This window comes from Nyctibius grandis, chromosome 7 (genome assembly GCF_013368605.1).
Source record: "Nyctibius grandis isolate bNycGra1 chromosome 7, bNycGra1.pri, whole genome shotgun sequence".
Classification (NCBI taxonomy): Eukaryota; Metazoa; Chordata; class Aves; order Nyctibiiformes; family Nyctibiidae; genus Nyctibius; species Nyctibius grandis.
In genome coordinates this window covers 49,449,589-49,472,668 of record NC_090664.1, presented here as the reverse complement: position 1 = coordinate 49,472,668, position 23,080 = coordinate 49,449,589, and the positions used below count along the sequence as shown (strand labels likewise).

General features: G+C 39.0%; 1 protein-coding gene across 1 annotated transcript in view; it reads right to left on the bottom strand.

The window, feature by feature from the left end:
* The window catches only part of PTPRN2 (protein tyrosine phosphatase receptor type N2), a 698,861-nt gene that overhangs the window by 62,900 nt on the left and 612,881 nt on the right, over positions 1 to 23,080 (bottom strand). Inside the window, exon 15 of the mRNA XM_068404529.1 lies at positions 22,367 to 22,561. Coding sequence (XP_068260630.1) covers positions 22,367 to 22,561 — 195 coding nt within the window. The remainder of the gene's footprint in view (positions 1 to 22,366; positions 22,562 to 23,080) is intronic.

Below are 23,080 nucleotides of genomic sequence, written 5' to 3'. Positions count from 1 at the left end.
AAGAAAAATTAACTGGCTGTGGCAGGAATGATGGCCCATCAGAGTATAGTGGTGCAGGTCTTAAGTTTTTGCAGATCTCCCAAGGCTAGAGATTCAGTACAGCACTGGATCGGGAACTCGGCTCCAAAGGTTTGCCAAAAGTGAAATAAACCCCTATTCCTTCACCCCAAGGATCTGAATATTGTCCAAGTAGGTGAGGGCAAAAGAGCAGAAAGGAGGAAAGGTGAGGAAGAACAGAAATATTTCCCTCCTTTTAATGTGAACATTAAAAAAAGCTATCACCTGGTACTGTAAGCCTCCTTATACAGTCAAATTACCTTTAGGAGCCTGTCTTCTTCTCCTACAGTGAGCAACAGAATAATCTCACATTACACCCAGTTTGCATTTGTAAATTAAACTCCACATTACCTTTACTAGGTAGGTTGAAGTTAACATCCTTAAACAGATTTTAAAAGGCACAGAGTGTTTAGGGAACAAGCTCAAGGTCTGGACAGGGGTTGGCAGCAGAGCTGTGGTGCCTCTGGCCCAATCAGTCAAAGCGGTTCCTGCTGCAGCACTCACTAGTACAGTCCAATCTGTAGCAACACTTGTCTAGGAAAAGCTCCTGGAAAGGTTTCACTGCAAAGTATACAAGGCAGTTTAATTGCTTAGAAAACCTTTTCCACAGACAATCTCTATTATGTCGAATAGTTCTTCCCAGACACGCTTTAAAGAAAGGCTCGCATGCCCTCTCAGCAGGTTGAACAGAAGGTGCGAAAAGCTTGCAGCTTGTCTTCCACCAAACAGGAGCTCTGCTAAAGCTGCCGCTCCACCGCGCTTCCCACCCAACCAGCGAGGCAGGAGACTGTTCCCCCTTGCAGACTGAATGGGTTTTCTGTTACAAAAGAGCCCCTGACACCCAGCTTTGTTTTGTGCAGGGTTTGTCATGTGTGTGTGCACGCGTGTCTTTACACAAGATTTGTAAATCAAACCTGTTACTGAAAAGCAATTCAAGAAGAGACGCTTCCAGAAAGGATATCTTTAAGGACACAGAAAAATACCGTGTTAGAAGAAAGGTTTCTAAAGGAGGTAAAAATAGTGGTGGCTTAGATACAATCAAAACACCTACTGTGTGATTGCGTCTTTTCTATAATGAAGGAAAAAGCATCGCAGTGGACAGAGCCGTGACCCGATGGATGGGGAGCTGGCAGAGCTACGTGGCCCCATCGTGTGTTAGGGGAGCGGGTCAGTTAACATGTTCCCAGCCTTAACCTGCAAGTTAATGGGAGGAAACCCATTTGGTTTGCTTGTCCTTGCCGAAAGGCAGTTGCTACCGGGGAAAGGAGGGAGGCTAAAGATCCCATTCTTTTCTCCTAGTAAATCTGTGCCTGGATATGTAAACTGAACATAATAAAAAAAAAAAAGATAATCCCTCCTAAGCAGAGAATAGTTGGTATATAGGAATTTTTATGAGGCAAAGGGAAAAATAGCAAAATCTTACCACAACACTGAGCCAAGGACTCCCTGGCTTCAGAGAAGCTGCTTAGCATGCAGCCAGCAGAGATCAGGCAGTCAAGGACCAGCCTGTAGCATCGTCCCATTTTAAACCACAGTTTTATAATCTGATTCATTTTGACATACCCATCACCAACGTCCCATAGACTTCAGGGACATTTTATGCAGATATACAGATCTGCCAACACTGAATCTCTGCAAAATACTGTGAGATCCACGAAGCTGTAGGAAAAGGGCCATGAACATTTGATTCCTAAAGCAGGACTGTACATAGCAAGGAGCTTCTTGTTGGCTCCAACTTGTCTATTTGATGATTTCAAGGACTCTACTTTAAAAAGAATTTTTATTTTCTTTCTAAATCATCAAATGTGACACAGTTAAGGTAATCTGATTGCTTTTAGTGCACGTGATTTTTTAAATAACTTATCTCTCTTTAAAGAGGAATACTCTTTTTACTTTTACCTCTTTTTACTTTTACCTTCCTTTTTCAGGGAATCCTGAGTGTAAAGAGAAATGAATGCTCAACTGAAAACACACTGAAATCTTTACTTTAACCAGACAACCACATTTTGTGTACTCTCAACATCTGCATCGCATGGATCAGATTCACAGGGCACTTCCTGACAGATCTTGAAAAGGTATTTGATTTGAACGGACCTGTGGCAGGTTCTGCACAATATGAACACACATTTTAAAAAGCTACCGAGAAAGAAGCTTGCTTTAAAACATTCAGAAGTCAGACGATTCTCTCAGAGTTAAGTAATCTTTCATTTACAGTCCTTCAGAGCCCCTACGCTCGTCCCCATTTCACTAAACAGAAGCTTAGTGATTTTGAAACACTCTCTTGGGAGCTGCTGGATGTACATTAAATTGAGTGGAACTTCTGATATTTTAGAGATTGTATGTCTACTCAAATCCACTCCTTAATTAGGATGTTTTCACGAGAGATTCTGCAGCGTTTGCTTGGTACAAAAGAAATTCATTACCAACGTGTCAAACATGCACATGATTTTCCTTGTCCCAGAGCAGCACGTAAAATAAATAGAGGTTGTCACCACTGTTACTGTAACGCTCCTCAAAGCCTGCTGAAAGAGGTAGAGGTCTGGTCTCACCAATATGTCCACATCAAGACAAGTCCTGTAATCCCAAGTATATGCTAATATTTCAACAAACACTGCCTGCTTGGCCACATCTCCTGATGTACCTGAAATTTCATTAAACCTTATTTTTCCTTCGACAGGGCCTCACCTGCAAAGACAATTGGTATCCCAGTTCATACTTTCTCTTGTATGCACAGATGATATGATACTCTTGTTACCAAACATGTTATGAGGATAAGGAGGATGCATCAACGTTATGTGGAGAGAGGGATGTGTTGTAAAATCTGTTCTATTGTGTGAGACATTCCAGTTGTAAAGCAAACGATGAGCTTTCAGCCAGAGGATGAAAAACTGTCCCAGGGACAATGAACCTCTGGCCAAGAGAACCAGTGGTAGTGGCAAATATCAAGACAGAGTCAACATGCCTGAATACAGGCAAAAAGACAGAGTACAGTGGCCTGGCTTGACTTTGGTAAAGCTTCCTGAGCGCTTGGTTGACATTGCAATATCATGTCAAATCACTTTGTTTTTCTTTACTTTTTTCTTTAGTCAAGGAGTGGCATTCAGTGTGTGCGCTGTGACTAAAATTAAGGTTAACAAAAATAATAATTAAATTCTAATTGTCTGGTCAATCTCCAAATACCTTCTTCAGAGATAGTATCGTTTGCATCTGTCAAGATACTCATTTTAAAAACACCTATTTTATTAGCTGATGTTCAGCTATTACAAAAAGCAATTATTTTTGACAACATACTTCCAATATGGTACTTGATTAGACACTCTTTTCACGACTGAGGATGTCTCTTTTAATGAAAAGATGGGCAACTGTTAAAATGACAGACCTCGACAGGTCTAATCAAATCTCAAATGTCAGCTGAAGAAGTGCATGGGACATTATCTTAATCCTTGTGAATGGTGACCACTCAAATCCACACCTTTCACCTAACAGTCTGACAGCCACTGCTTTCAAACTGCTGCTGCTTTTTCCAGAGATGCAGAAGGTCAGGTAGTGCCCTCGTGCTTCACTGGGCTCCTCAGAGGAATTTGGAGAGGAGAGAATTTGCTTTAGCTATTATATAGCCTGTTGTGCACTAAACAACCATACTTGAAACAATTTGTTTTGTTATTCTCTCCAGTTGACTTAAGTGAAGGCTTTTTTTGCCTTTGTTCCTTGCTAGCTTGTCCTGGCACAGGACACCCCCGCGTTCTTGCTGTTCTGCTTAAACTTCTTTGTCTTCTTCGGTACATATTGCATTGACTGTATGTAAGAGGGAAACTTTTCTGCATAAATTCCGTTTACTTTCAACACAGCACAAGATTTGCTCCTTCCTTTTTCTGGCTTAATACCTTGTCATTAGTGGCTTCACAGTAAATGTGTCTGTTCCCACTCATAGTACTCGAAATGCTATAGAAGTTAGAGACAGAAGAAGCATATCTGATTATGCATTTCCAGGCCTTCAAATAATGCCTTGTGTCTCGTACTTCACTAAGAAACTTTGCTAACATTTATGTGCCCTGTATCTAAAGTAGAAGCCTAAAACATAGTTCATGACTATTTCTTGGGACACAAACTGTTCTGAACTTTACATCGTATTCCTGGAAACACTCAAATATTTTCAATAAGGAATAGTAGTCCTCGTTTGAGATTACTTTTTCATAGGGATGCCAATAGTACTGCTTTTCTATCGCAAATTTAATTTGCTACCCATTGTCACCAATTCATTTATTTCAACCCTTGTCTGCTTACACAGTATATTGCTGTTCTGTATAATTTCTGCTAGTGTATATTTCAGCGTCTTCATAGATCATGAATTAATGGATCTATGCAAACTATAGACATCTCTTCTTATGACTCTTTTCTTCAAAGATAATTTAACTTTATTTGTTGCATGTGTTTTCAGGTCTAAGGTTTTCCAACTTTTGAACTACTCCTCTGTCATCACTTCTGTGCAGAACTTTACACTGTGATACCACTTGTAAAAGTCATTAAGTCACTTCCATCCACTTCCAGATCATTATTTAAAAGTTAATATAACCTGGATGTTACAGCAATTCCTGTACTCTGCCAGACATTCCCATACATAGCTTTTGATCATTGCTTTTTGTGTATCATCCTTTAGCCACATTTCAATCCACATAATAGTCTTCTAAAAAATTGACATTAATTTTTCAATTAACTATTCATGAGACAGTTTCAAGGCTTTATTACAATCTGGATATTTTACATCTGTTGTTTTCACTTCATCTACTGGTTTTGTAGTTTTAGTTAAATAAAAAGCAATCAGGTTTGTCCAAGCAAGATATATTCTTTATAAAATTATGCACATTCTTACTCATTGTCCATCTGTCCAATGGAACGGATGGAGAAGATTAGCAATCCTGGGAAGTGTTCTGCATCCACTACTGTCAATGGCAACACTCCTGACTTCACTGGAGCCAGGATTGCATCATCTGATTAGTCAGTCATTTTACGCTGAAGGCTCTGTTCTCTGTTCTAACTTGTCCTGTGCCATCCCAGATCTCCTGATCTTATCAGCAAGAACTGTCTAAGGTAACCACAAATGAAAAAGTCTAGGAAATAAAAATTCGGGAATTTGTATTTTGTCTTTATAAAATACACTGAGAAATTATTTTTCCTCCTTACTGCCTGGAGCCATATTACTACCACAATGTGTTTTGATCTATTTTTTCTCATATTTCTCAGTACCTGATTACACCAGTGAAAAGAGTAGTTTTGAAGCCTTTTCAATTAAGTATTGAAAACTACTATGAAGCTTTACTAGTAATTTCGGCATAAACCACCTACTAATACATACACAATATGGTAGGTGATGACGGAAAACTAACAAAAAACAGAGGAGGCAATTCTCTGACAAAGCAACTATTCAGCCTGGATTGAGAATAATATCCTTAGCTTGTTTCAGATAGGTGTATTATTCAGAAAGAAATTAATTTCTATGGTGATGTCAGCCAACAATAAAAAATGCCATTCATAGTTTCAATTTTATATTTTTTAGATGCTAAAGACTATTGTAAACAAATAAGTAATGTACACAGAGAGCACAGTCCGTGCTTTAAGCATTGCCATCTAAAATAACTTTTAAACGATTGTCCCTGGGTTTCTGGAGAGAATCTCTTTGCATGAGCAGTGTATGACATTATCTATCAAACTAGACTATCGTGCAACTTTTGCAAGAATGATTGCAATTCACAAGTACATTAAATGGCAACCTATGTTCTGTTTACCTGAATTAATATACCCTTGATGTAGTGTATATCACTACCTCCCCCTCTCTTAATGCTCTGATAATAGAGTTTTGTAACTTGTAAAAAGATTACTTCAATCCAATCAGCAGGTACTGGGATCAGTGTGTGTCAGACAAACGCTCGGTAATCCCTTTTCTTACAGCTCCCAGCTGCCAAAGGTGCTCAATGAAATCCCAATGAAATGGCTGGATACAACCTGGTGTGGACTGACGCGGGTTTTCAGCTGTGGAGGAAATATTGGAAAATACATGTGATGCTAAGCATTGCTTGAACTGGGAATGATGGAGGCAGGTATGCTTTTGAAAGGAAACATAGATAAGAAATTAAACATTAAAAAAACACAGAATGCTTAATTATTAAATATTTTCTCTACGTGGCTCTCTAAATATAGCAGAAGACAAAGAAATTCACTCTGCAAAGAATCCCTTCTCAAGGATTATCAGCTACTTAATGGTGTCTTCTAGGTCTTAAAATACAACCACTCCCATCTCCTCCTCCTTATCCCCTTTCTTGAAATCTAAATTACGCCTATGAAGTTTCACCCCTGCAATTACTTTGCTTTAAATAAACCTAAACAAAAAGGAGAAGATGATCACCATAAAAGGAATATAATTTGCTCCATTACAATCTCTGTATTTCTATAGCTCCTTCTGTCCAGCTGTCTGAAAGTACCCACATTACTTCTGCAGGGGAGGCAAGTATCATTGCCGTTTCAGAGATGGGAAATGAAATAGCAGAAACACCAAAGTGAATTTCCCAGAGTCACAGAATACTCTCCTAAAATACTTATTTTGCAGGGAAATTTAGCAGATTCCAGTACCTGAAGGGGGCCTACAAGAAAGCTGGAGAGGGACGTTTTACAAGGGCATATAGTCATAGGACAAGGGGTGACAGTTTTGAACTGAAAGAGGGTAGATTTAGATTAGATATTGGGAAGAAACCCTTTACCGTGAGGGTAGTGAGACACTGGCACAGGTTTCCCAGAGAAGCTGTGGATGCCCCCTCCCTGGCAGTGTTCAAGGCCAGACTGGATGGGGCTTTGAGCAACCTGGACTAGTGGAAGGTGTCCTTGCCCATGGCAGGGGGGTTGGAACTAGATGATCTTTAAGGTGCCTTCCAACCCAAACCATTCTGTGATTCTATGAAATTCATAACTCAGTCTCTTCCTGACCACTGTTTTTCACTTTTCCCATGATCATGTTTATAGAAAGGGCTAAAGCTCGTGCAACCTTCATGAATCCATATCTGATAATATTTTTTGTAATTAGAGCATACAGATGTTCTGACTCAAATGGAATTAGAACAGGTTTTGGTTTGGGGGTTTTGTTTACAAGTACAGGGTTTAAGTGGTTGATGAGTAGAGGAATTTAATTTATGCACATTTTAGATTCTGTTTATACAAGACATACCAAACTAAATAATAAAGATTTAAGGGATGAATTCACCAAAATCAGTTTCCAGGCCTTCTGTACTTCTTACGGTAGATTTCACAATAAAAATCTTAAATAATAAATAGCTTTTAAATAAAGGAAGTATGTTATTTCCAAAAATGGGGGCCTAGACCTGTTAGCCAAATAATGCTATTTCATAGGATGGGATATCTTGTGACATTTCTTAAAAACAAAACTAAATTCAAAGCAAAAAAAAAAAAAACAAACCTCCCCATTAAAGATAACTCTGAAGTACAGGAACTGATGTCAAGGATAGTGTCAGCTGAATTCGTCAACTGAGACATTTTGGGAAGTGCTTCTGGTAGCTTTGTTAAAAAGCAAAAGCACAAGCTACACAGCTGAATATAAAATACCAGAAAACCTGCAAAAAATACAAATCCAGTCCTTTGACTTTTTGTGATAAATATTGACACCCAATTCCATTCTCACATGAAACTCCTCTATTTTCTTCTTACACATTAAACCTATTATTCAGATGACCCCTTCTTCTCACTTCATTTTTTTACTAATGGTTTGAACATCATACCACAATCCAAGACATATTTGTGATTCATTTATATGTGTGCTAATGATGTTGTGTCTGAAATGAGAACTTTAAAAATATATTACACATTAATTACCTAGCTGAAAACACAAAACCAAATTCCCTGCCTTCTTCCTCTCCAAGCCCCGCTAACTCAATTAAGCATCTAAATTTGGGTTCCCATTTGGGTACTGTTATTTGCAAATTTAGATTTTAATGAATCAAAGTCTGTATTTCTTTTCAGAGCACTTGTACAGTCATCTTCATTTACTATATATAAAAATTAACAAGGGATAAATATAGAATTCTGAAAACGTCATGTTTAAAAGTAATCTTCAAGCGTGGTCAAGTTCTTCAGAGATAATGAGACTAGGAAAACCCAGCCAACAATGACCAAGTACATCAAAGTCATACAGCACATGATGTGATTTATAGATAGTCTGGCAAATTATGCCTTTGCTAGACAGTGGCCATCTTGAGGGTAGAAAGGAAAATATTATTTCTACAGACATAACATCCCTGCTAGAGCAAAGGGATAAGGAGTAATACTTTTACTACTCCTCTTAAATATGTGAATAAAAGTGAAAATGTGCTTCTCCAGGAGCAAATTATAGCTCATAAAGGAAAACCCCTCTGCTTTTCAATGGTTTTTGCAGGGCGGGGCTGGGGAAGGTATAGAAATTTATAGTGAGAATTTGTACACAAACACACACACAGATTTGCGTGAAAATAGAGAATATGCAATTTGAAATCGAAGAAGTCTTGCAATCCACGCTATACCCACAGCCTAGCAGCAGAGTATGAATAAGCACAATGAACACACGGTCACCCATGAAAAAAAGCAGGGAAAGAACAGACTGGATAATCAGCCTTCTCCTTAGAAAACTCCCGTAACAGTCAGAGAGAGGAAACTTCAAACTCCACAAACATCTTCAATGGTCAAATCCTCACTCTCAAGACCACTTTGGAACCACATCCCCCGCCTAGGAAGTTCCATTTTTGCAAACTGCAGAGAAGCAACCCAATTAGAGTAACTGCCAGTGAGGACAGCAAGCAGTGAAGAAACTCTTTTTCCATAGAAGTACTTTCAGGACTTAATGGAGATGACTGTGGGAGAAGACATGCCTGACTTCTGCCCTGTCCCTTCCAAGTCACACTCACAGTCATGCTGAACCAACATGGAGCAGGAGACAGAGCAATGCCGGCCATGAGAAAGACGCAGCTGGCATCTACCCAGCTCCCACATCTAGAGGAAGTGCCCCATTTTTAGGTAACGTTTTCTCTATACTCCATGGGATTTTCAGATGAGGTTGGCCTAGCTCAGTGATTCTCAAATTCTCAAATATTTTTCTCATGAAAGCATTCAAAAGAGATTGTGAAGTGATGGTAGAAAAGCTTTAGAAGTGTGTAAGTTGAAGACTTCCTACCTACTCCTGGGGCTCTTGGGTTTCCATGGAAGCCAGTAAGGGATAACAATTTAAAAAACTTTGAGGAACACTGGTCTAATCCACAGATGAGAATATCTGAAGTGACAGAGGGCAAAATAAGAACAAGTGAAAGACAATGTGAAAGAGGACAGAAAAAGAAGCCAAAAACAGACTGTAGAGGTCAACAAAGAAGTGAAATGATGAAAGATGACACTGTATTGCCGAGAAAGAAAATTACGAAAACAAAACCCAGAACACAGTAAATTAAGAAAATGCTATGGGAAGAAGAGAACTTTGGTCATAACTGATAACTGTCAACATTTCCTGTGTGTTGTTTCTTTTCCTTGAAACATTTCCCTTCACATTTTGAACCAAGGAGAAAACACTGAGAGTGTGAGAGTAGTAGTTTTGAGCAGACAGTACAAGTATAGCTTACTGCTAAACAGAAGAAAAAGCAAAAGAACAAACCTAAGATTCAGTGCATGTGTGCGATGGCTAATGATCTAGCAGACTGGGAATATATTCTTGAAGAAAACTGTTATCCATTCAGGAGAGCTCAAAAAATGAGTAGATGGTATATTTTTCCCATCACAGAGGTAACTAACGATAGACTGCACATCCTCAGTTTGGTTTTTAAAAGCTTTTCCAATGTGTATTTAATATCTTTCAGTCAGCTCTCCAAATATGGAATAGTTTGCTTTTAGATAATGAGGCCAAAACTAAACTCACAGAATCAAATCTAACAAACTCAGGTGTACAACTCCTTTATACTTCCATGTCATACTTTCATGTCTTAAAAAAGACTAATGAGTGAGAAAAAGGGGCAAAAATATTACCCTTTGATATGATCCTTTTTCTATTAAAGCCAATATGATTAGTTGTGAGAGCAGAGCACTGGGACACCAGAGAACGGAGGTCTACTTCTGGCTCTGCTTCTGACCTTAAGGTTAGTCTTGGTCAAGACAGTTCCTTGTCTGTGCCCGAGCTTCCTGGTCTAAAAAGACAGGATAATGATATTGACCTTTAAAAAGAGCTTTAAACCTACTGATCAAAAGTGCTGTGTAAGAGTTGGCTTATTATTATTTTGGTTACTGAAGTGAGTTGAAAGGCTCCTGGTGACTTTAATCAGAATTTCTTATATTGGATCCGAGAATCCTAGCTGAAGGACAAAGTTTCTCAAAATTCAGTTGTGAGGATACACATATGGTAAGTCAAATGCTGGTGCATACCCTCAATACTGCAGAGTTTTCCTGACTCCATCAGAACTTTAAATGACACAAAAGTAACTTCTGAACTTCCAGAAAAAAATAATGTATTAGGCACCATTAGTATATTCACTACATTAATAGTAATTAGACACTATTATAATGCTTTCAGTCCAACTGGTCTCATGTAAACAAAGACACCAATAGGTGAAAGGAGGCAATGAGGAGAGAAGAAAGGACCTTTGTCAGGCAGGTATCGCACATGCCCACCTGAGCAGTAGCAGGACATCCCGCCTGCTATGAGCCAGTGCTGCCTTAGGGATTTTAAGCTCCTGCTTCTGTGTGGTTGCTGTGGTTAATCATACGAATTCTTCCGGGTGCCTTCCTGGTAAAGCAGTAGATAAATATCTGCATCAGAAATACTCCTACATTTAGAAAGGCTTTGGTTTTGGATTCTGTGTTAGCTTCATCCTTGACAAATTTCACCTTTTAACTACACCATCCTACCACACTGGCATGGTGACTGTCTTACTGTTGTGGTCTACATGGCTTGTTATGATTCTTACAGATTAAGAAGAACCCTTGATGTCTTTGACTTATAATAATTATTATAATAAGTCATGTAATTATAATATATACAAACCATGCTTTTATAATGAAACTACTTCTTCAGGTATTGTTACTTCATGCTCTTTAACAACTGCTCTGTCTAAGCTAAAAACCCTTTGATTTTGGCTGATGAATGAAGCAAACACAGCCTATGGCGCTTCCTGCTACAATATCACTCTGTCTGCAAGACTGTTGCAAAGGAACATTTGTAGGACTACAGATACAAGGTTAGTTCTGTCACCTGTAAGTTTCTGAGTGAACCCAATGAAGTTCCCACAGGTCCACACAGAGGTAAAGCTTGGAGTAATCTCATGGTAGAGCAGGTACATGAGGGTTTGCTGTATTGATGGTAATTTTATACAAAGTCCATTTACTCACGCAAATAATGCCTTAATCAAAGCATTTAAATGATCTCTATCTATTCTGCTGGTAAGATTTGTCACTGGCAAATATGTGACATCTCTTACATTAGCTTTTTTCTATAATGGGACACAGGCAAATTAATAGTGTTCTTTAACATACAACTCCTCCAGTACTTAGGTGGCTGAGACCACCGCAAATTAAATTTTGTAAATTATCACTGCTTTGCTTATCACCACTTATGTCACTATATATTTGCAATTTCCTCGTCCTGAGGAGTGAAAACAGCCTTGTCAGCTTCATTTGCACACTCCTGTAAGAGATGAAAATTGCAAATATTGCAAGGAAAAGTTTTAAAATTTAAAATGCCACGTAGTTTTTCATTAACACTTAAAATACATGTATATTATATCTCTGCTCATAAATATTTAGCTATACTTATAGGAGGATACCGTTGCTGCACATGGTATTTGTGCACAAGCATACATGTGGGTATAAAGCACCCACCACTGAACACTCATCTCAATGTATATGACACTAAGAAAAGTACATGAAAACTGAAAATATATCACCATTTAAGGGGTAAGAAGGCCTGTCTAAACACGAAGTAACATTGTTACCAAACATATTTATAGTTTTTTTTCTGTGGCATAAAATATCATGAAGATCTAGGGCCAAATTCTGACTGGGCTCCCACCTGCTAATCAGTCGTGTGCAGATACAGCCTTTGGTGCAATTTCAGTTCTCAGATTTTTCTGCTGTAGCTTCTTTCCGCTGTTATCTCAGTAGACATCTCCACTTTGCTAAGATGGATACTGAACTACTATCCTGCTACATATTCCAGGAACATGCACACAGCAAGCAGCTCACCATCAGCTCACATATGAACAGCCTTAGCTCCCATAAAATATTCATTCATTTAAAAAATATTTGCACCCTGCTGTCAAACTTAGACAAATTCATACTGAGCTTCAGAAAATAGCTGTTTTAATGGTAAATGATGTTCCAGAAACCTCTTTCAGGCTAAACACTCTCGTCAAAATTATTTTAATAAGAAAGATTAACAATTTCAACATTAGCTGCTAATCCTCTTTCATTTGAAACTGTGCTGATAAAATTCTTTGCTTGTCATTCAAATAGTAAGCAATAATTACAGATTTGGGGCCTCCATCTCTTGCTTCATTAATAGTAAATTGCATGGAAGTCTGAAGCATAAAGTTAGCTTTGATACATCTCAAAATGCAATTTCCATAGCTTTCCTTAGCTATGTACAATTAATTACAGAGTTAATAAGGGGAATATGTTAATGAAAGGGAAATTATTCACTCAGACCACCTGGTCTTATCAAATTTCTTTAATATGTTTCCTTCTTTTTGTGAATTTGGATGACAGCAAGAACGCAAATCATGGTGCGCATTGTTAGTCCTTTAATATTTTTATTTGCAACCAGCTAAAGTCCATTTAAATTAAGTATGAAAAGAATGTAAGTAGTAGTCAGTACTAAATAACTGACTGTATTTGTTTTCTCAAGTTCAGTACCTTTTTTATTTTAAAACAAAAATGCTTAAACAATATAATTAGTGGACTCTCTTCAATGCTCGGAATATAAATATAACGTATCCAATAAGGAGACATGGTCATTTTTTGTTTATTTTCTTCAAAGAAATGTGTTGCGTGGGCACATGTTTAATAAAAGAAGTACAGCAATGTGCTTCAATTCACTACACTCGGACAGCTACTAGGGCTTAGTTGATATGTGCAATAGGGTTACTGGATGTTCATGGGAATATTTTAGATAGTACAAACAGCCCAGTCAGAAGGAGGGAAACCTTTACATAATTCATCTTAAAAATAATGCAGTTGTGTTACACAGTCAGAGAAATATTTTTTAAAGACACATCAAATCCAGAAACCAACCGTCTTCAACAGACATTAATGGATTTACTACTAACCAGACTGAGGATAGAAACATTTTACGACCTGGACGCCAGCCCTCATAGTCATTCCAAAAATAAAAGGGCAGAGAGTAATTCCCAGCACAATAACAGGTCATGCTTGAAGGAGATGATGCTTGTGAGCAGTTTGTCACCCCTCCCTTCTATTCTTAGTTCAATGCAATGGTACAGCAAGCAGCCAGAAACAAGAGGCAACTCTGAATTCTCCCCAGCTATGAATCGGGTGTTCCTGGCCAGCTGGGCAACCTAAAGCAGCATTAGCACATGAGTTTAGGACAAGAGGATGAGGGAGACACGACAGCACTGAGGGAGAGCTCAGCTAGAAAAAATTAAAAGGTATTACTCTAGTCTGAAATAAAGGAAGAGTCATATAAAAGACAGAAATTCATAGCAAAATTATGTATTTCATAAAGACATACTGGGATGGGAGGGTGTTGGAATATCTGAGGGTAGTAGACACTAACTTTATCTGGTTTTGACCAAAAAGTGACATAGTCCTCCTCTATGGAACAGGAAATACTATGTCATCCACAAGCAAACTTCACAGATTATTTTAGTGTTCATGTCCTTATTTAAAAATGTTTCCACAGCTGCATCGTGGATGCGTATGTAAAATTTGACCGTCACAGGAGCATTTTGTCTGTGTCCTACACACTAAATTTTCCAAATACCACCCAAATTCTGATACCTTACTCACAAAACACTGCCAACTTAAGGCCTAATCCCAGAAAGAGTTGCAGAAAGCAAAGTATAAATTTTTTATCTTGCCCTGAAGATGAGAATAAACAGACTTTGTTGAATCGGAGGGATTAAGTTCCCTCCATTGCCAGTAGCATCTTAACCAGGGCACTTTCAACAACTTCTGCTGGTGTAGCCCACATGAAGAGAAGGATCTCTCCAGAATACCGCTGGAGTTCTCCTGGGTACCTTAAACTGCAACTGGTATAACAGTGCAAAAGCACAGTGCCAGTATGATGTCCTTTCTTTGTAAGTACAACAAAGCAAGTCCCGCTTTCATCCTGGACTGTTACATATTTTCAGAAGCTCTGAAGCTGTAGTCCCGTCTACCACATGTTGTTTGATCTTAGTGGTGCAACATGTCTTGCAACCTGTGTGAGTCATGTCTTTATCCCACAGTGAGTCAAAGCTCACCTCCTTCCCATGTCTGAACTTTGCCACCAGCTCAGAGACATGTTGTAACATGTATTATCATCCTGGCCTCTTGCCTGAGAAGTCCTTCTAAACCACCCTCTTTCTAGTGCCCTTCTTCTAAATAGGCATTTCCACCTGTTAGATCCAAAATGTGATTAGCTGCTACATCTGCTACGATGAGTTATCAACAACTTAATGCATGATGTGAGCACACACAATAGGACAAACACAGAGAAGAGCACTTCATTACTTAGGATGCATTTGGAGCCAAAAGACAAGACCAGTAGCCTCCTGGACAAGAGGTCATCTCTGGTTTCTGCCACTAATGAGACTCTCAGAAGCAGCTGAGGACCCAGTAACATCCCTTGTCTTCAGTCCAAAGTATCAAAAACCAGATCTTTTTCATTAAATGACCTCCTAGCATCTCTTGCTACTTGGTACAACTGGTACTTATCTTGCCTTGACATTACCTGGATGTTCTCTAGAAATGGCAAAAAGCTGGGAGAAACAGAAAAAAATTCCAGATAGCCACCAAGTTTTGTTTCAGCCGTGGCAATGACGTCTTCTTTTTATTTTGTGCACATAGTTGCATAAGCTAGTTTTGTGCCAAATATTTCTCCCAATGTAACACTTTTTAAATTAGTACTCTAGAATATTAATAGAAATGTTTTCTTCATCTTTCTACTAAAAGCCTTAGGGAATGATATACGGTGGCTAAAAGTGTTTGACCAAAGCAGCTTAAATAAAGCTGGAATAAACACCTCATAGTCAAATGACAGACCAAGATGTAGTCACAGAAATTTGGCAAGTTAATTCTAATCATGAATACCTCTGGGGGAAACAATTGACAGGGAAGAATTTACAAAAAAAAAAAAAATTAAAATTAATTTCATATCATGTTCAAGAGGAATGTTTTTCTTGATTTAATACTGACCCTGTAATTGTCATTATTTCCTAAAGCCCATTCAACAAGATTAATACAGAAAAAGGGAGGCAAATGAACATGAAACAAATAAAAATGGAAGAATCAAAGGGTAACCTCTTAATGAATATTTTTTCTGAGTTTTATTGATGAAATCTATGTAGTACATACATCCATTTACTAGATTTATGGCTCTATTAGTAGAGCTGTTTTCATATGCAACGAGATTTTTTGCACTTTTCTTTGCAGCTTTTCTTTGTTCCTGTATCTCAAGTCCTGGCTTTAAACAAACAGAGGCAAATATTTCAAAATAACTTAAACATTTAGGGAATGAAAAAAAAAACTAAAATGAAGGTATAAACACCATTTCATCAGCAGAAGATCTTTCAGGAGGCAACCAGCTCGACTTGTCCCTAAAAGCACGACAACCCAGGGAGAGAGGGGTAAAGATTTTCCCATCCACAGTATTTATGTCTTTTTGGGATATTGGCTATCTTGTCACTGAGTAATGTGATACACAACAGCCTTTTCCCTTGTGACTCCTTTTGTCTGAGTGTTTGTGATGAAACGGCCTTTAGGGCCAAAGCCTTCTTGGGACTTACATTTCGTGAAACTCCTACAACTATTTATACTGGCACAGTTGAAAGATAAGTTGGGACTTAGATGCACTTGGCATGTGTGTAAGGAGTTTATGCTTTTAGTTAAACTTTGCCACTGACTTGTTTCCCTTCCCATGGGAGGGAGGATTTTTTTCTTCGTCTTCTCAGTTGTAAGCTTTTTTTTTTTTTTTTAAACAGAGTATTGCTATTCTTGAAATTCATAAAGAGCTAAAGAGAAATTAATGGTGGTTGAAGGAAATGGTGGAAAAAGGAAAAAATTTTTACAACCCAGTAAGTAGTCAAACACACTATAACTGTGACAAAGACCTTGTTTTCTGTACCTGCAGCCCTCACCTTTGTCCCTGCTACCATTAATCACTTCTGTGGCATGTGTCCCGGGGCAGTGCACTGCACTCACACACCGTGCATCACGCTCCTTCGCTCAGGAAATGTTTTGTGTGTATACGGATTAAGCTCAAGGTGGAAAGTATGCCTGTGCCTAGCACAGTGCTACCGTTCCTCACATGCTGGAGTTTCTCTTTATTTAGAAAGGTGTGTTTAGATGCCTTTTGCTCGTGCTTTTATTGTAGCTTTAAGAATAAAACCAAGGAGTTTTAGCAAAATGTGGTGGAGGATTTAACAATTTTTTTCTTGGAATGTGTCTTCTACCGCTTGGTTCTATACTCTTCCATATTCAACTAAAAGAAAATCTATAGCAGCTACCCCATAGAGTGCATTTCACACAGTTTGTTTTAAAAAATGAGAGTGAGGGAAAATTGCTTAGAAACCATCAAAAAGTTACTATGCAGAGACTACAGGATACCAATGTTATCAAAAAAACCCCTAGGTTCAATGTTGGAAACTATTCCCTCCTTGTTACCCTTCTCAGTCCCACAGCAACCCTGCCATTGATTCAGCATCAAAACTAAACTGGATGCAAAATTCAACATCTTGGGTTTGACTGGTTTCCCAGTAGCAGGTCTCCATCCCATGTGCCCCTAGTTGAGCTTGTATCTCAGGAGGTGCTCACCTCCTGGGACATAACCTGTCCCAAAACTTTCTTTTGACACAAAGTTCTCATATGAGACCATCCTTCACTTCTCTGTGGGGAAAGTCCTTCTGGTTTTGCAGGCATATTGCCAAACACAAGGGCATCAAGTGGACTTACACCTCTGACATACGAGGCCCTAGATTTCAGTCTCTAGTTTATTTGCTCCCACTGTCTCATTCAGCCCAGTTACAAAACTTTCTTCTCCTTCTGGAGAGAACAGTATGCACAAACTATATCACAAAATATTATTATTTCCAATACATACAGCAGTTTCATACCCTCAGGGAAAAGACTCAGACTCCCAGTTTAAACAAGTACTGAAGAGGATCTTTTGGAAATTCATATTTTCTGAAACTCTAATTTATGTATAATGCTCCAAATTTTGCACGTCTGTCTTTACAAAGAAAAAAAAAACAAAACACAGAAAATCACTTCTGCTTCTGCAAATTCCCTCTCATCTATGGTATTCAGATAACAACCTGAAAATGTTATCAGCAAAAGTATACACTTCCTTCTTGCACTACTGTTTTTAATTTAAAAACTCACAGAAGATTATAATTATTTTAACCAAACAAGCGTGGCAATATATGACGCAGATGTGGGATCTAATCTACCTAACTTACGTGCTGAACTTGTGCTTCAGCGCTATCTCCGTTTAGCCCACAGCCAGGGCTAAACAACAACCAATTGTTCTACCACCCAAGACCCCTCCCCAGCTAAGAAAGGGAACTGGTAAAAGGAAGGAGACTCGTGGGTTAAAATTTAAACAGATTTAGTAAAATAAGAAAACAAATATTGATGCTAATACAAAAGACACAAAATTATACTTTGCCCACAGAATGGTGGCAAGTTGCTCCAGGGATAGCAATTATTGAGAAAAGAAGAGAAGGAGCAAAGGGAGAAGATAGCAGAGCAAAGAGCCCCCCACACCCCTCAAGCTTTCACATTTATAGTGAACATGACGTTAATGTTATAGAATACACCTGTGGGCCAGCCTGGGGCAGCTGCCCTGGATTCAACTGCTGATGGCCTTGATCACCATACCACAGCTGGCCAAACTGAGACCAAATGTAACAGAAAAGTGATTCTATAAATTTTATCCCCATGAAACCAGGACAAGCACAAAGTAAAGAGACTCCTTCATCTAAGCTGCAGATGTCAATGGGATGGTGCAGGCACAACAGGAGGCCTCCCAAGACAAATCCTCTCTCTGCCTAATTCTCTGGAGACTTTCACAGCCACCCACTCAGTTCACCAACTAGAAGGGGAATTTATGGACTCAAATCAACACCACCACTTCATTAAGTGCCTAAAATGTAGGTATAAGTTAGGAGCCCAAGTCAGGGAGAATAAATCTCTTCTGGACACCTTCTAACTCCCCTTGGTTCTCTTTCTGGACTACAAAGGGAAGCGTTGCACTTTACTAGGACTTCTCTTGGCACTTGGAATACAGATGTACATAGATGAATAAAGTGGATGGAAATCTGCTTCCGAGTTCCTACTCTCTCCCTTGCTGTGACCTTCTGAAGAACAATTGTTTTCTTGCAAAACCAATGGTGACCAAAATGAGGGCACTTCTTTGTTGTTGCTCATGCTGAAACCAGCCAGTCAGTGCCACAACACGACTGTGTAAAACATGCTCCTCTATTTACACTTTCCAAAGTGCTTGGATCTTTGAGAAAGACAGAATCAAAAAGTGCCATATGGGCCATCCTCCTGCTATAAATGTGAGGATAAAGAATGTGAAAAAGGAAAAAAAAAAGCTCTGAATGTTGTTATCACCATCCTTCTGGGCCTTCTGAGGCCTCCCTGCTTCCTCCTGCCAATAGCACAAACTACCTCCTGCTACTGTCAGCAGTGCGGAGACATTGCCTTTACTGTACAGGAAAGTGGCAGAAATGCAGGATTTTTCCTCTTTGAAAGACTCGTTTCAGTCTAAGTGAGGAGACTGCCCCACAGCCACGTGGGTTTGGAAGATTCCTGTTTTCTCCAGACCTCACGTCCTATAAATGATGGGCTAACTACAAGCAGCAAGTCCTCCAAGAAAACAGTACCTGTGGCCAACCACAAGCCCCAACAAACCCAAAGCTGAGGTGGCTTGGACATCACTTCAGGTACGACCTGCTAGCATTTTCCAGCGAATTAAACAGCTTTACAGAAACGTTTCTGACCAACGCTACCTCTGAGCAAGATTACATAGAGTCATTCAGCAGTCACAGACACATTCCTTCTAAGCTACTTTCATTAAAGATTTATTCTGTTTATAAATCAAAATAAAATATTTCCTGCTGCCACTTTATATCGTAAGCCATTGTTTTATTTTCTCTGGGGAGGTCCTGGCACCTATGAACAACAAAGACTAAGGAGCCCTAGCTCAGCTAACTGCTACTTCACTGCACACTATGGAGCTGAAAAACACATTTACAGAGCTGTAAGTGCATTTACACTGCAAAGCAGATGGTATTTGCCATTCTTACTAGGCCCCTTGCTAATATTTCTCGTGGCTTTTTTAGGCACTGAGATATTTTTCACAGAAAATATCTACAAAATTTAAAAGATAAGATGATTGTGGCAGCAGGAAATGGGAAGACCTGGAAAACTTGTATTGAACGGATTAAAGTGGCCCCTTGCTCTCCTCCACTTGTAGCTGCAGGGCAAGGGGAGGAAAAGCTCACCTCTGGCGAGCCTCTCCTAGTGCTGAAGGCAAACAAGCCACCACATCTCCAGAGGGAGAGAAATTCAGACAAATAAGGTATTACAGATATGTGCATTTATTTTTGAGCAAAACATAAATTGGGTCAGCTCTCTGGTTTCAGTGTGACCCATGGTGACACAAAACAGGAGCATTTCTGATCAAGTCCAATCATCTGCTTCAGCGCTGTAGCTGGGTGATGCTGATCTCCCCATGTAAACCTAACCTAGCTTCACCTTCAGCCTATCTTGAATTTACGGTTTAACTACTTCCCTTAAGTAAACATCCCCACTGCCTGCCTGACCTTCCTATTAGGCTTGCCCCGATATCCAGCCTAAATGCATCCTTTCGATTCTAACCCATATTTTCTTCCTAATTGTATCATCTGCGACTATTAAGAACAGTTTTTCCCCATCCTGTTATGTCAAAGCACATATGCAGACTCCCCTGAATCACTGATTTTTGTCTGTTCAGTTTAGTCTAAACAAATTAACTATTTTTACTCTCTTCGTGTGGTTTGTACTCTCAAGACACTACAGCATTTCTTTTACCCTTCTTTGAACCCTCGCCATCTAAGATGTAACACATGCTGTTAGATAGCTAACATATGTATGAGTTCATTCAGGGTTAAACAGGATTGACTGAATTATGGACACTGAACGCCATAACAGTGATCTTGACCAATCTGACCATTTTTTAAACTTTATTTATAGCCATACGAAGACAATTCTTTCCTGCAATTTTGCAGATATTCCCAGAGCCAGAATAAGTGGTTCCCATACACAACTTTCTCTCCTTTAAACTTGATTTTGTGATTTTTTATTTTTCCCAAGAATATAATTGAAAACAAATTTGCTCAATTTAAAGTAGTTGAAACTGTTTGCAAATATTAAATGTATATTTCCAACTACATAGGAAGTTTTGCTCTTATTTATATACAAATATAGAACCTTACCACAGGAGTTTGTACTTATTTTCAGGTTGGGCAACTGAGGTTCTTTTTTTACCCAAGCATTTCAGTTAACTATGAAAGGAAATACAGTGAATTTTAATTCTGGTTAGGCAAAAGTGGGACAGTAAAAATTAAGACAAAATATTTTCTGTCATGGGAGCAACTCTTCCCAACTGCACTTGTATACCAGATTTTAACATAATACTTAATAAACTCCTCTTTTTGAGGGGAATAGGCAGGGGCAGGGGAAGAAGTATTTACTCAGGATGACATACTCTGATGAAGCATCTGGTTTACAAATCTGCCCTGCTTTTGCTCAGTTTTATAGCTGACCTGATCAAGGCTGAAGGAGGTCAGTAACTTGGCTGAGGTCAAATTAGCTCTTTGGGTTTTTCCTGAGTTCATTCCATTCTGCATTAGGTGAGGTGCCTTATAAGAACTTGAAAGATATCTGAGAAGATAGTACTTTCAAAAAGTCCAGAAAAAGAGAGAAAGAAGTTGAAAAATTATGACCCAAAAGTATGGCATGGTGGACAGAAGTTTTCTTCTGAGACCCCAGTGGTGAGTCTTCTCAGCAGTGCAGCAGTGCATAAACAGATCAACAGGGAAGTTTCCAAAAGCATAGCAACACTACCATCTTAAAAGAGTGTTTACTTTAGATCAACCATACTAATAAATAGCAGAAATCAAATACAGAAAGCAAAATAACACCTGACTCAACATCTTCACCATCACCTAACTTCTTCTCAGCTAATTTCAATGCACTCTACCAAGACAGCAATTATTTAAATAAATATTTAAGTAAAATAAAGCACAAAAAAAATGGGGGATTACTCCACAGCTCTCCCAGCAGGACACTAACAAAGAGAGAGATAGAAACAAGCTGCAACAAGTCCCAGCCTCTGGTCTCTGTCTATGTTGGGCTGATAAAGCCATTTCATGCATAGATCTTCATGTCTCCATCTTCTACACTGATACTGGTCACAAGTTGTGTTTGGAAGTAACCCAAGTTTTCTAACTCAGACTCCATTAATAGAATATATTTGGATCATTTCAAACATAGAAGAGATCCAGCTTGGAAGAAATCCAGCCAAGGACAACAAAACTCAGGCTAGGCTCAAAATTCAGATCCCTTTTCTTTTCTAAGGGTAATGGAAAATCAATTGCTCCATACCACTAATATTCTATTGCTTTCTCAGCTCAGATACCTCTGCTCACTAAAGATACATGAGAAAAAGCAGCAAGCTGATGAGAAATTTAGCAGTTTTCTTCAGTTGTCCAATCTGAGGTAGACATAAATTAATAGGACAAAAGGACAATGCAAGGCTTATCCTTTTTAAAGCAAGCACACAAACAGTTCCTACATCCGAGATAAAAGAATGTTCCCCAGAGAGGGGAAAAAACTAATATAATGAAAAAGAAATGGAAATAAAAATCCCTTTAGTTTTAATTATACAAAGCCAAGATTACCAACAAAGGTCAGGAATATTTTTTTACCTGTGAAAAGACAGCTTCCCTTCCTTTAAAAGTTATCGCTTTCCAAAAGCTGAGCAGGTACCTTAAATTCTGATGACACTTCTCATGCCGTGAAGTCAAAAACGCCTTACCAAGATCATGTGACCGGTGGAGATGTCCATGTTGGACTGGACGGGCTCCTCGCACCAGGACGACGTGCTGCTCCGGGCCGAAGGGCTAGGAATGGGCCCATCACTAAATTGTGAAGAAACACTATTTATTCGAGAAGCATGCAGGGGCTCTGGGCGATCAGATGTTTTCACTGCCATGCGCTGACGGCATAGCTCCTAGAGAGAGAAAGCGGAAGAAACAACCTACGGTTAAGAGTAATTACAGGATACAGTCTACTGAAGACATATGATTTACAATATGTTTCCAGGGCTGGAAGTGTTTTCCCCCTCACTGCAGCGATTTCTGGGAGGCTGGCTGTTCTGTTAGGCACATCTACAGAGAGATATTCAATGAAATTACTAGACGATAACTACTCTAACCTTTCAAAATTGTAATTATGACTGTACACACATCTCCGTTTAGATAACAAAATATTTTGGAGCTTGACTTCTCTATCAGATATCCTTTTTTTCCCCCTAATATCACCCCGCGTTCTGCGAAGCCACTGTTGAACTGCGCAACCTCCTGAAGTTAATGGGGTTGCCCGGGAGTAATTGAGAGCGCTACTTGGCCCTGGATATGCAAACTCAGCAAGCTGAAGGCAACTGAATTGATGTGCTCTCCAGCATAAATCCTAGTTGATAGATGCCTCATTTCTCTTCATTAAAATAGCAAACTCACAACGCTTCCTCCCT